Below are 13,036 nucleotides of genomic sequence, written 5' to 3'. Positions count from 1 at the left end.
CTATGGGCAGCTGTATAAGACAGATAGAGATGGGCCGTCCTGTTTTAGACTACTACACTCTGATATTTGGTTTGGATAACTTTTAATATCAATAAAATAACAACTAATTAAACTATTCTTCAGTAAATTTCCCCTGTATTTGACACAACCCCTGAATGGGCTTCTGTGGCTTCATATAAAGTGAGGACATTTGGAAATTAGTTTCTCTACTGTGGTTTTATTAAGACAAGCTTACTTTTAAATGCAGTTTTAATGTCATTTTGTTGTCATCAGATTCAGATTTTAACCCCTAGCCTACCACCTTGTCTTTGCAATTATATATTTACAAAACAGGGGGAAATGGTTGTATGTTGAATTAGTACATTCATTGTCAATACACAATTTGAAATTCAATATGAGCATTTCCACTTCATGATATGTAATTCTGATTTGGTTTATGACAGGTTTTAATGGATTTATAGTCCGACGTGCTATAACAGAGACTGTTAAAGCTATGAGTCATCACAGATTCAAGCACTTTCTGTCCTGTTTATTCCTTATGTGCTACAGGCTCCGGTCTTGAGATATGACAGGCCGACACAAGAAACCTTTAATAAAATACAAAAGTAACGAGGTGAAAATAGAGATTTACTGCTAGCCATTTTGACAGTGGACTTGATATAAGGTGTTCATAACAAGTTTTGCATTTTATTCCGGCTACCCTCACACACATTTGAGTCATATTTTATGTGATCTATGTATGCAGCTCTCATCCTGCCGCTGTCACCCACCTCTACACAGTGTCCGTCTTAAACAGATTGCTACAATACTTGTAATGATGGGCCTTCCCAGCTGTGCGCCACCAGAATGGAAGGAGCCATAGTATTACCATAATACCAAGCTCTGCTCGGTCCCAGGGGTCCCTGTGTGGCTGCGTGGGGATGTGGGTAACCTGCCCTGGGCCATGTAATAAAAGCTGGGGTAGAGATGGTGGCACTGCTGCTGGAGCTGCAGAGGATAAATATAAACCGAGCCACATCAAGGAGCCGGCCCTGCAGTCACAGCCTGACTTACATCCTAATAATTAGACCCCCATCCAATAAAACTGGGATTTGTAGCTGTGCATCTATTTTACTTGTGTTTACTGCAGCATGATGCATGAGCATGCTGATGGTCAAGGAAATATAGACATTCAGCATTTTATCCCTACCAATTGATCATTCTTTGACAATAATTAAGAAGAAAAAGCAATTTGGCTGAAGCATAGCCTTCCCTTTTCAAACTCAGTAGCTGACCATAGTTGGATGAGAGTATGCCAGCAAAGCTTGGGTTTTCAGTAAAAATATTTAAAAAGTAATTAGATTGCTAATTAAAAATATTATTTTGTTTCTATGTTATTTTGGAATGAGGATTCTGACTAGCAAACCAGCAAAGTTTAAAAATGAAATAAAATAAAATGTTATAAAATATATAGTATATAATATAGACAACTTACCATCGAAACTGCTTTTGAAGTTAAATGACATTATCCAGGATGGTGCCGAATCTAGATGAAACAAGTTATATCAGAATGAGTCATTATGTGGTTTTAAACTAAAATGTTTTCATACACAGTTCTCATGTGATATGTTTTGAAGTTGCACATGTGAAACCAGGCTAAGTGAGAGCTCCTTCTCTGACAGCGGCCGGGGCAGTGACAGTGCAGCAGGGGGTATCAGGCTAATTACAGAAAGCATTTGTCACAGATTAAGCCTTAAACAGAAAAGGTCATCTGGGCACCAGCGTGCACTGTGACGCTGCTGTGCTCTTAGGGCAGTCTAAACCTTTCTGAGTTAAATGCTAAAGATGCTATTTGGCAGCGATGGGGGAAGGGAGCCTCCAGCCTCACCAGTCTGAGATTGACACACGGGTCATTGGTTCTTCACTGTCCATTACACAGGCTGGTCAAAGCTGGCGATCGGTGTCATTTAGAGATGAAAAATAAGCACCGGGACAAGATCAATAGCAGCAGCCGTCTGTACCAGCAGTGATTAATTGACTGTCACCAATTAATGCCCGGCCTGTTGTAAAGCAATGCAAACTCAAAGGGCAATTGAGAATTGTGGACACAATCTTTACAATATTCTTTATCTTGTGTGAGTGTCTTTTTGTGTTTTCCAGAAAACGTTCAAAAATTAACAAACTGTTCATGAATGAAAAGTTTCATAAAGCCAGATTAAAACAAAATTAAGTAAAACGACTATAATGATGACCAGCAGGGACACGGGCAACTCATTCACACAAATCTACAACGTTTTATAAAGTACTTGAATTTCCATGGCAGGTCCACTTAGTGTTTGCTTGTGGTTCACACCCAAAATCACTAAACAAGGTGCTTAATGTAGATGTTTTAGACCAGGTCAGAATACAAGCCTATTTGTAGTCAGTCAATTGTAATCATATTAGATCTAGGAAAGATTGTCCTGGTTGAGATACGATGAAGAGCAGGACATGTTGGTTTAGATATGAGTAATGGGTCTACAGAGTTAACTGTGCTGGTGATGCCATTTTAAATATCTAGACTCCAGAATTATGGTAATAGTAGACCACTATGAGACATTACATATAAATTAGTCTGTGTACCTGAGATGAATGCTATTCATCATGATAGGCAGGTCTAAATGTACAATTTCAAGCTTTTAACCCCATTGTTAGAAAAAAGAAAAGGTCAGTCAGGCCCAAGAGAGTTTACAATACTGCAGCAATATGCTCTCATCATTTATCATTTGGGCTCAAACCAACATCTGTCTATATGATATGTTTTAATTCTTTTGCAAATATGGCTTATTTAGAAGGATAACATCAGCTGCAAGTTCACCAGTTTTACAATTATCATTTTATGTCAAGTGAAGCAGCAATTATTAGAATTTTGTTTTACTTTCAAGCTGCTGACAGGAAGTGATAAAGGTAATGTTCCATAGCAGTTTGACTCACTCATTTCCCATTGACTTAACATGGTTGGCACGGCAACAGTTTAAAATTGTTTGCCTTCATCTATGTCACTTCCTGTCAGTGTCCAATAAGGAAGTGAAACTAAGCATCACAATAAAGGCCAAAATAGCAAAAGCTTTAGCAAAAATCTTTAATATTATTGTGTTAACTATGTTTTAGTAACAACTGTGTCTATTGTGCCATATGCGCTTTAACTGATGAAATAATTTTACCTTCAGCTCTACACACCGCAGCTCAGTCGGTATCGAAGTTACACGAGAGACAAAAAAACACATCGAAGTCTGAATATAATTTAGACATGCGATACATGGTGTGGTTTGGTATGTATTATCACTTTAAATGTTCTGAAAGCGACTTGTTTTTGCATGATATACCAACCTAAAACCGCACACTTCTTTTGGCGAAAACGCGCAGGCAGCTTTTTGGTCCTCTCTGTTCTCCGTAGTTTGCAGACGCTACGGTATCGCGCCATGCTTCTGAGCTGGTGGGAAATTTGGAACTTCTTTGAGGAAGTTGTGTGTGTTTGCTTTGTCTGATCACGGAAAACATGGCTCTAAACTTCCAAGCATCCACCCTTTCGCTGACTTTGCCGATTTCTTGCCAGATATGTCTCGGGAAGGTGCGTTTACTTTTACGTTTGACGCCTTCTTGCTAGTGAATGGATTGTTTACAAAAATGCCTGGCAACAGCAACGTTCTGATTTACGTTTGGTCGCTTTACGTTTCCGATTGTTTACAACTGCGGTGATATTCGCGATTTTTGTCCCGAACTAATTCACAATTCTTTGTTCAAACTAGGTCAGGCAGCCCGTTATCTGTGCCAACAACCACGTGTTCTGCTCGTCTTGCATGACTATGTGGTTAAAGAAGGCAAGCCAGTGCCCCACATGCAGAGTGCCCATCACAGAAGAGAACCCCTGCAGAGAAATCATCGGTGAGTACGGAGTCCGACACAGAAGAGCGGAGGTAATCTGAGGCTTTAGCTGCCTGTAGGCCGGAGTAAATACAAGCATCGCAAACCTGATGAGGCATATTTAGTTGCAGAAGGGGGGGGGGGAGGAATGTTAGGGATAGGGAAATGTTAAACAGAGAAGCTTAATGTGACTGTTCTCTACCTGCCTTGTATGTTGTATGTTGTAATAATTAATAATAGAATACTGTTACTCATGCCTTAGGAGGCACAAATGAGGGTGACAACAAAGAAAAAACATCTACAAGAAAATGTCTGCGAAAAACGAGAGTGGAGCTGCTTTTTAGGGAGTACGAGGTAAATAATTGCTTTACACAAATTGCATTGATAAAAATGTACCTCAGCGTTGATGCGTAATGAATTCAACTCTTATTAAGGATGAAATTGAGGGCCTCGTGCGGGAAAATGAGGAGCTACAAAACAAAAGTGAACATCTGGAGTCCCAGCTGAAGACTGCTCTAGATCCGAGCACTATCAACACCCTGGCAACGGACGATAAACGGGTTGACCCCTTCATCTTGGAAGAACTAACCAATAAGCTGCGTGCTGCCACAGATGCCTGTGAAAAAGTGAAGCAAGATATGGATAGACTAAAAGAGGTATTCAATAACAATCCACTTTTTCATGATTTTTAAACAATTTGCAACGTACTATTTTATAATATTTGTTAAATGGTTTAACTTTATTACAGGCAAACAAGGCTTTAAGATCTCAAAACATTGACCTTGTTCAAGAGAACATGAGGCTGAAAGCTGAGGTTGCGAGCAGATCACCTCAAAAGTAAGTAGGCTTTGCCATTTACCAACCACTTTTGGAGACTTTAAAGGTTTATGCATAAATGGTCTGATAACGACAGGGAGTTTCTCTAAACTTTGATTGCGGTTCAGATCTGGTTGTTTAAAAAAAAAAAAAGTTCTTGTACCCTTTTGATGATATGTTTTTGTATTGTTTAGCCTTGACCGTGCCCTTTGTCTGTGTGTACCACTGTTATCATAGGCAAAGAAGTCAAAAGGCAGCTTGGTCACTTATTTTACTATGTATAGCTTTAGTGTATGTTTTACTCATGTTTGTGATCTTAATTTTGATAGCTTGTTTCTGAGCGTGCAATTTGACATGACCATAACAGAGCATGGTTTCTATGTTTATGTTTTTGTGTTTCAGGTTTGGCCGTTTCACAGTGGCAGCACTTGAGGCCAAAATCCAACAGTATGAGCGCAATATGGACCAGCTGAAGCGGGCTCTTGAGCGCAGCGATCAGTACATTGAGGAGCTGGAATCCCGCGTCAAAAAGTCTGAAACTAAAAGCGTGGATTTACAGGAGCCAGTCCGGCACCGCAATGAGAGCGGGCCCGAAGATGTTACTCAAGAACAAAAAATCAACATGATGATGAGGAGCCTGAGTGACAACGAGCGCCAGTCCATCTGCAGCAATCCAGAGGCCGACTGTCGAACATTTTCTCAAAACAGCTTGTTGTTTCTGCCATCGGGAAATCCCACATTTAACAAGAGTTTGACGGCAAAGCAGAAATGTGAGGACTTGAATGGCACCAGTGCTGACTTGTTGCCCACCACTCCATCTTCAGCTTTTCGCTCTTTGACACTGAAAAGCCCTGGGATCCGAGAGAAAAAAGTTGCATTTAAGCCTAGTTCTTATCTACGGAAACTTGATTTTGACGAATTTCCAAGTTCAAGTGAAAGCAGCACAGTGGAAAACCAATTTATGAGCCTTGACAAATTGCCTCCAAATGCTGACGACGTGGAGCCAAAGTCGGCCTTCTGGGGCGCCTGGCATAACCCTAAACCTCTTGACTCGTGCTCTGGTCCAAGCCAAGGCAGCCCACCCAAAGAAGCTGCATCTTCAAGAGCTACATCTAACAATTGTAAGAGGTATCAGTTGACGAGTGAGGCATCTATGGATGCAGCTTACCTGGATAAAATCTCAGAGTTGGACTCAATGATGCTGGATGGAGACAGTCTGAGCAGTCGTGGATCACAGCTGTCCATGGCCTCATCTCCATCAACAGATTTGGAAAACACTCTGGTTTCGGAAACGCAGATGACCTCGACTTTTCTTCCTGTTCATAGCGGTAAAAATGCAATGGACAGTAACCGGCAAACCCAACCGCTCAGTAAAATCATAGACTTGAAAGACAAAGAAGATCCTAAAGAAGTCCATTTACCAGTGCCAAGTGAGGAAGATGATGCTGGTGTCCAAGAAGGAACTTCCCAGACCGATGAACTGTCTTTTGAGCTGTTGTTTGATTCACTAGATGAAAACACAGATGGCGTCAGCGCAGAATGTCAACGCGACCCAAATAAAGCCTGCTATTCATTGGCCTTTAGCGATGATAAACCTGAAATCACAAGAGATAGAAACACAAGTATGACACAGCCAACTAAGAGGAAGTCCTACAGCCCCTTTAGCACAAGCAGTCCAACCAAACTGTCCAAGCTTATGTGAGGAAATCAAATAAGGGGTCAGTGATCTTGTACATTTACAGAACAGCAGATGCTTTGTAAATTGTAATGTTAGTTTGTCATTGTTGTGATAGTCTGTGGTCCTGTTAAAGTTGTGAAACATTTGCTGTTTGTTCAACTCTGTAGCTGGAAAAAAAATAATAATAAAGCAAATAAAACCGAAAGAAAAGTGTTCATACAAGGGGAAACAATGCATTCGGGCTTTTTTTTCACCAAGCGGTCTGTAAGTTGTTAGGTCCAATCATTGTAATGTGTATTGTTTAAAATGTTTGTAGCTTTAATCACTACTGTGCAAATACAAATCCCCTGCTTTCAATTCATACATTTGCTCCAAACATTAGTGTTAACATCATGGCACACATTGGGGACCCCACATGCTTTTTAGATGTATTGGCAACACAAAGCAGCTTATTTATTATGTAAATGATATCATGTATGTTTCACATACCTCTAATCACTGCATGAAATTTTAATTGGGCTGGCCTTTGTGGTTTGAATAAATAAAAAGTTAATTCATTAGGATTAATTAATTTGGGTTAAGGACTGTACAGGGTGACGCAGTTGTATTAAATCAATTTGTTTGGCGCTCATCTGATGGGTCTTAATGATGGGCTATTTGTTTAGGGAAGCCATTGCTCGAGATAATGGGCAACACTAGCTACTAACATTTACCATCCAAAATGTATATATACATTATACATTTATAATGTATATGTATATATATATATATATATATATATATATATATATATATATATAATGTATGTACATTGATTTATGTGCATAACAAGCTCGTTGGAATAAAGTAATAAAGAGAAATAGTTGATGAGGCTACAGGATGATTCCAAGGAAAGAAACTTGGACCTTTTGTTGCTGTTTGTAGTAGCCTACACACAATGTTTTCTTTAACTATTATTTCAAACCTAGCTATGACTTCATTAAACAAATACTCTAACATTGAAAATAAAATCATATGTTGCAAAAATGTTACAAGGTTTACCAGTTGATACCAGCATAAAGTGTGTGCCTTTAGAAAAGCGTAAATCCTCCCAGTGAGAGGGTAGATAGATGAGCGAGTCCTAGAGTGAGAGAGAAAAATTTAAAACGCACGCGTCTAGTCTCCAGATGTTGCAGCCTGTGCCCTGTGAGCAGTTTTTCTGTCAGCTTGCTGCTCGCTGCTCTGCCAGAGTATGTCTCGCGAGAGTAGCAGAGTCCGGGCTTGACGAGATCTGAGGCGCTCAGGTGTAAGAGCCTCTCTCATCCCCAGCAGTGGGAAACAGTAGACAGATAAGTGCGTCTGAGAGACTGCAGGCATCTCTGTGATCTCCGGGCTCAAGGCTGCTCCCGCGAACTCTACTCAGCATCATTAACCGGATAGGCAAAGGGGATCACTGTGTATCTATGACTAGTTTTCCAGCTCTTGAAGCCGATTCCCCCCCTTTTTCCTGTGCACTTTAATTGGACGCGCTCGCCAAGATGATGTCCATGAACAGCAAACAGCCGCACTTCGCGATGCACCCCTCTCTTCCCGAACACAAGTACACCACCCTGCATTCCAGCTCCGAAGCGATCCGGAGAGCCTGTCTGCAGACTCCACAGGTAAATTAAACCTTTCCAAAAGTTCTTATTGTGTCTTCGCGCTTCCTGCACGCAGCGCGGTCTGTGCGTAATAACAAGCTCCGAGGCACTTCCAGCTAAGACGCGCACTTAATGTATTTTTCATGTGTTCCACGGCAGTCACTCGGAAGTCTGTGATCTTTTTGAAAGCACACACAGAGCTTTCTGTGAGACTTTATATTGTCCATGAGCTGTATTGGGACGTGCGTTGTTCTTTTGGACTAAACTACCAAAGCCTGGATTTTTAACTTATTCACCCGACTGGAAAATTTACGATGATGTTGATCAGCATGTTTATGTTTGATTTGATTTTCAATATTTGACTTTTTCATATTGCAGCCAATGTACAGTCTTCTGTATTGTGCTCAACACTTAAATATGAATCTAGAAATAAAGAAATAGGCCTAAAAGGCTGTAGGATTAGCCTAATAGGTTATCCAAAAAGTGTTCTTCCGTTTGCCTTAGCCTGTTCTCAAGCTGTTTGTAAGCATTAAAAACGTATTTCACCTAAACATATTTCTATTTAACTACCATTTTTCAAACCTAAAAGATGATTTGAGTTATGGGTAGCTATATTTTATCGGGATTGATTTAAACCAACAACAAGTTTCATAAGTTCTCAGTGCGCACAGACCTATTTTTTATTCCGCAAGTTTCCATTCAGTGTCGTTATAACCTGTCTGCAACTTTTGTTTTTCAGATAGCCAATCTTTTAGTAACTTTAAACAATTAAAAATAATAATGGATATGTACTCGCTATAAATATCAACACTATATATATTTTCTCTTTTTAATTTCCGCAGCTGCAGAGCAATATCTTCGCCAGTTTAGATGAGACTCTCCTGGCGCGCGCAGAGGCTCTGGCGGCGGTGGACATCGCGGTGTCCCAGGGCAAGACGCACCCGTTCAAACCGGATGCCACGTACCACACGATGAGCACGGTGCCCTGCTCGTCCGGGTCCACGGTGCCGCTCGCGCACCACCATCATCACCACCACCATCATCACCATGGGAACATGGAGCCTCCGGACATCATGGACCACATCAGCTCGCCGTCACTCGCGCTAATGGCCGGAGGCACGCACGATGGCACGGGTGGTGGCGGAGGAGGAGGAGGTGGTGGTGGAGGGGGACTCATCTCCAGTTCATCCGCTGGACACCACCACCACTCTCACATGCACGGCCTGGGACATCTGCCCCACCAGGCCGCTATGAGCATGAACTCGCCCCTTACGCACCACGGCCTTATACCGGGCCACCACGGGGGCGGCCAGATGCCTAACAACGGGCTGCCCTCCATCAATGACTCGGACACAGACCCACGGGAGCTTGAGGCCTTCGCAGAGCGCTTCAAACAGCGCAGGATCAAACTAGGGGTGACCCAGGCGGACGTGGGCGGCGCGCTGGCTAATCTCAAAATCCCCGGTGTGGGGTCACTGAGTCAAAGTACAATTTGTAGATTCGAGTCTTTGACGCTGTCACACAACAATATGATCGCGCTCAAGCCCATCCTGCAGGCCTGGCTGGAGGAGGCCGAGGGGGCCCAGAGGGAGAAAATGAGCAAACCTGACATTTTCAACGGGGGTGAAAAGAAACGCAAGAGGACGTCCATAGCAGCACCCGAGAAGAGGTCTTTAGAGGCATATTTTGCCGTACAACCGCGGCCCTCGTCGGAGAAAATTGCAGCTATTGCAGAAAAGTTGGACTTGAAAAAAAATGTGGTGAGAGTGTGGTTTTGTAACCAAAGACAGAAGCAGAAAAGGTTGAAATTCTCTGCTGCTCACTGATGGGTGAAGAAAAATGTACTGAGAGAATAATGACTGAATTTGGGACCAAGGGACACTAAAGACACCACTTTCAGTCTTTGTCTCCAGCGGTTTTTCGCTGGTGCGCAATGGGCTTTAGATCCCCACTTCTGAGGCGTTATGTATCCGGTTTATTTTCACGTTATCGGTGAATGTGAAGTATGCAAATAACAGACACACATTTTGCTCAGTTTTTCCGAGGGAAAGTTTAGTCGACATTGCCTTTTAAAAACACATGGATAAAGGTGATTTGCTTGTTACAATAGCGAGTTCTTTTTTCCAATAGGCCTATTATTTGAAATATAGCCATTTAAGAATTACCTCATTGATTATTAAGCTGTGTTTTGGTTTGACTCTGTCGTCGTAACTCATCAGTCTCTTCATTTAGTCATATATTTATTTATTTGAAAGCTGCTAAATCAGTTTCATTCTTTAGTGGCTACAAGGAATTTGGCCTGCATGGAAACGTCTCAGACAGAAACTGTCAATAAGCTGTCACATAGATATTATATTTATTTTAAAATTGCACACGAACCTTTAGGTTATTAGATTGGTTAAATGTTTTGTATATAAAGACATCACTTTATTAATCAGGACTGTGCTCCTGTGTTTTGGATAAATTAGGTCTATGTCACTATTTGGCTTCACACAAAGTTCAACCGATTGAGGGCCTGTCTGCTCTATAGGGAGCCGATATTCAGAGGACCAGGAGTTTGCAGTGCAAACACTATGCATTGGATAAAGTCACTGCACCTAGAGAGATACTATAGACCTGATATTGTGGGTGGTGTAAGTCACTGTTTAATGCCTGTTTTCACATTGAGATCACCATGTTGTTTGTCGTGTTCATTGTTTCAGAAACATTGTGTAAGTAAAACCTTTACTTTTGTGCACACACAAGTATGTTTACAACCTGCAGCGACTTGTGCATCATGGAAATGTCCCTCACTTCTGTCCACGCTCCTCTGTTGTCCCCTCATTGGTACTGTTCATCCTGTAAGCCAAACTTAACAGGGAGGTGTGTTCCAGCAATCTTCTAATAAATTTCAAAAACAAATTTCTTAAGAGATTTTGCTTTTTTAAAATATTAGTGCAGCTTTTGACCTAGAAACATGTTTGTTGATGTTCTGCCTTTCTTAAGAATGATTTGATAAAATTGTGCCGAAATGTTAATGCAGTAATAATAATAATAATAATAATAATAATAATAATAATAATAATAATAATAATAATAATAATAATAATAGTAATACTAATAGTAATAATAATAATAATATGCTCATAATAATTTTAACGCATACCACATAGGCTATATCTAATAGAGGGTAATTATAATAGCCTATATATTTATGCTATTGAATGTATCAGAATTTTGCAAATTTGAGAGAATAAAAGAAAACGAGCAAAAGTTCATTATTTCAACTAAATCAACCCGTCTACTGTAACTCTGAAAGCTTCCCCTTAATTCTAGCCACTTGCAAATTTTAGAATTATTCCCGTGAGTCTCATATATGAAACGCATTTTTAAACGCGGAGGTAATGCAATATTAATCGGGCTGGCCGCTGATATAAAATGCAATATTTTCAGTGAGCTTTCGGGCTTTCTCTGGACGCTGCAGACGCGCACAGCTTAGGCTCCATCGCTGCTGAGACGCACTTCTCCTGTTGCCTTATGGTTTTCCTTTGCAGAAATGATCTGAAGACACCCAGTAAAGGTGAGTACATTTTTTTTTTTAAATCCTTATTATTTTTCTATTTATTTGTTTTTGCTTTTTTGGCCCCATAACAAATTAAACATTCTAGGCCTGGCTCGTGTTCTTCCCCTTGCATTAGTTGCGCGTAATTTCGCATTATAGGTGAGCGTTAAAGTTAGCACCCGAGTTAGCCACATTGTTTGCTACACTAACATAAAACTGCTCCTCCTCCCAGCATCCCGGACAGAAGACTAATGCATTATTGAAAGCCTATATCAAACAGCTCTGGGGTGCTGTCTTCCTGCACAGGGGCCCGGGATGAAGTCGGACTGTCTGCCTGCACAATAGCCTCTAATATGTTAATGGCCGTAGGGGACGCCCGGGGTACCGTCCCCAGCTGCCTCGCCTACCATATGTCAGCCCGTTACGACACAGGCCTCTATTAATCAGCCGCTATTTCATCACCGACGACTTCTGCGCGATCGGGCTCGTTCAGCGGCAATGGCACCGCTGCGTCACGGCGCGCGCGGACAGAGCGAGGCGGGCTGCATTGGGCCTCAGAGACACGGGCCTTCGTCTTCACCGCGAGGGAGGGTCATTGAAAAAAACTCTTCCCACGCGTCTGGCATGTCCGGCGGAGAGGGCAAACGATGGGAGAAAGAGCTTACTGTAAAAAAAAAAAATGAAGCGAAAAACAAACAAACAAAATCTGGTCATGGATGCCTTGTCAATATTTAAAGCGCGATGAGGAGGCAACTGTAACATATTTTATGATGATTTTTTTTTTTCCAGGCCTACATGTGTGCTACATTAAATAATTTTGAATTTGTATTTTTTCATAAACACCTATTCTTATACCTGCTTTTTTTGTTTTTGTTTGCAGTGTACAGTGTGGAGTCATATTAAGTTATTACTTAGCCTTTGATTCTTTCACCAGTTTACCTGTAAAAGCTTTAGGTCAACTGTTGAACTTGTTTGAAAGCATCTAAGGTGTTTTGTAAAGAGGACTTATCTTATGAATAATTTATATCAAACTGATAGATGACCCGTGTGTGTTTAGAGAATAACTATAGGTTTGAATATTGAAGTACAATTCAGTATAATGACCCGGGCACAATATTTCATCACTTTTATGTGATTCTAAATATATTTTTATCAACCAATCAAATCAAATCAAATATATTGCTAGAGAAATGATTAACTCCGTGCGAGTTTCGATAAATCTGAGGAGCTCTCTAGTTACTTTTTTTTTTATTGTAATAGTTTTCTGGTTCTTGCGTCTTTTTGCCCAGGCCCAATGGATCCATTACAGCTCACAGCCCTCAGAGTGGAGCTGAGTGCAGCCTACAGGAGCTCATATGAGAGTTCCTCCAGGCCACTGCTGGGGAGTAATTAATCTCCAGTGTGGATGTAAATAAAGGGAAATTGGATTCCTGACAGACGAGATGAGAGAGTGGGTGACACTACGCTGCCGAAATAATGATGTGAGCCCATGTTATGGAA

The 13,036-nt window shown here is 41.1% G+C and overlaps 2 protein-coding genes and 1 long non-coding RNA gene across 4 annotated transcripts in view; 2 read left to right on the top strand and 1 right to left on the bottom strand.

Moving 5' to 3' along the window:
- The window catches only part of LOC306962512, a 79,598-nt gene that overhangs the window by 29,654 nt on the left and 36,908 nt on the right, over nt 1-13,036 (bottom strand). For both annotated transcript variants that reach the window (XR_013792822.1, XR_013792823.1), the window contains 3 exons: nt 6,120-6,293; nt 5,867-6,014; nt 1,475-1,525 (listed from right to left, as the gene is read on the bottom strand). This is a non-coding gene — a long non-coding RNA (uncharacterized lncRNA). The remainder of the gene's footprint in view (nt 1-1,474; nt 1,526-5,866; nt 6,015-6,119; nt 6,294-13,036) is intronic.
- obi1 (ORC ubiquitin ligase 1) lies at nt 3,430-6,548 on the top strand. Its single transcript, XM_079555658.1, has 6 exons — nt 3,430-3,589; nt 3,768-3,903; nt 4,145-4,236; nt 4,317-4,538; nt 4,631-4,719; nt 5,101-6,548. The coding sequence occupies exons 1-6, from the start codon at nt 3,518-3,520 to the stop codon at nt 6,398-6,400; spliced, it is 1,911 nt and encodes a 636-aa protein (XP_079411784.1). The 5' UTR covers nt 3,430-3,517; the 3' UTR covers nt 6,401-6,548.
- On the top strand, nt 7,554-10,904 carry pou4f1 (POU class 4 homeobox 1). The gene is made up of 2 exons (XM_079555659.1): nt 7,554-8,016; nt 8,838-10,904. The coding sequence occupies exons 1-2, from the start codon at nt 7,894-7,896 to the stop codon at nt 9,819-9,821; spliced, it is 1,107 nt and encodes a 368-aa protein (XP_079411785.1). The 5' UTR covers nt 7,554-7,893; the 3' UTR covers nt 9,822-10,904.

This window comes from Gobius niger, assembly GCF_951799975.1.
Source record: "Gobius niger genome assembly, chromosome: 4".
NCBI lineage: Eukaryota > Metazoa > Chordata > Actinopteri > Gobiiformes > Gobiidae > Gobius > Gobius niger.
The sequence above is the reverse complement of the archived record's forward strand: the minus strand, read 5'-3'. Positions and strand labels throughout refer to the sequence as shown.

Coding starts and splice junctions, on each gene's coding strand:
- obi1 (XM_079555658.1), top strand. CDS start 3,518: ATGGCTCTAAACTTCCAAGCATCCACCCTTTCGCTGACTTTGCCGATT. Junction 3,590..3,767: donor GCCAGATATGTCTCGGGAAG/GTGCGTTTACTT, acceptor TGTTCAAACTAG/GTCAGGCAGCCCGTTATCTG. Junction 4,539..4,630: donor ATATGGATAGACTAAAAGAG/GTATTCAATAAC, acceptor ACTTTATTACAG/GCAAACAAGGCTTTAAGATC.
- pou4f1 (XM_079555659.1), top strand. CDS start 7,894: ATGATGTCCATGAACAGCAAACAGCCGCACTTCGCGATGCACCCCTCT. Junction 8,017..8,837: donor CCTGTCTGCAGACTCCACAG/GTAAATTAAACC, acceptor TAATTTCCGCAG/CTGCAGAGCAATATCTTCGC.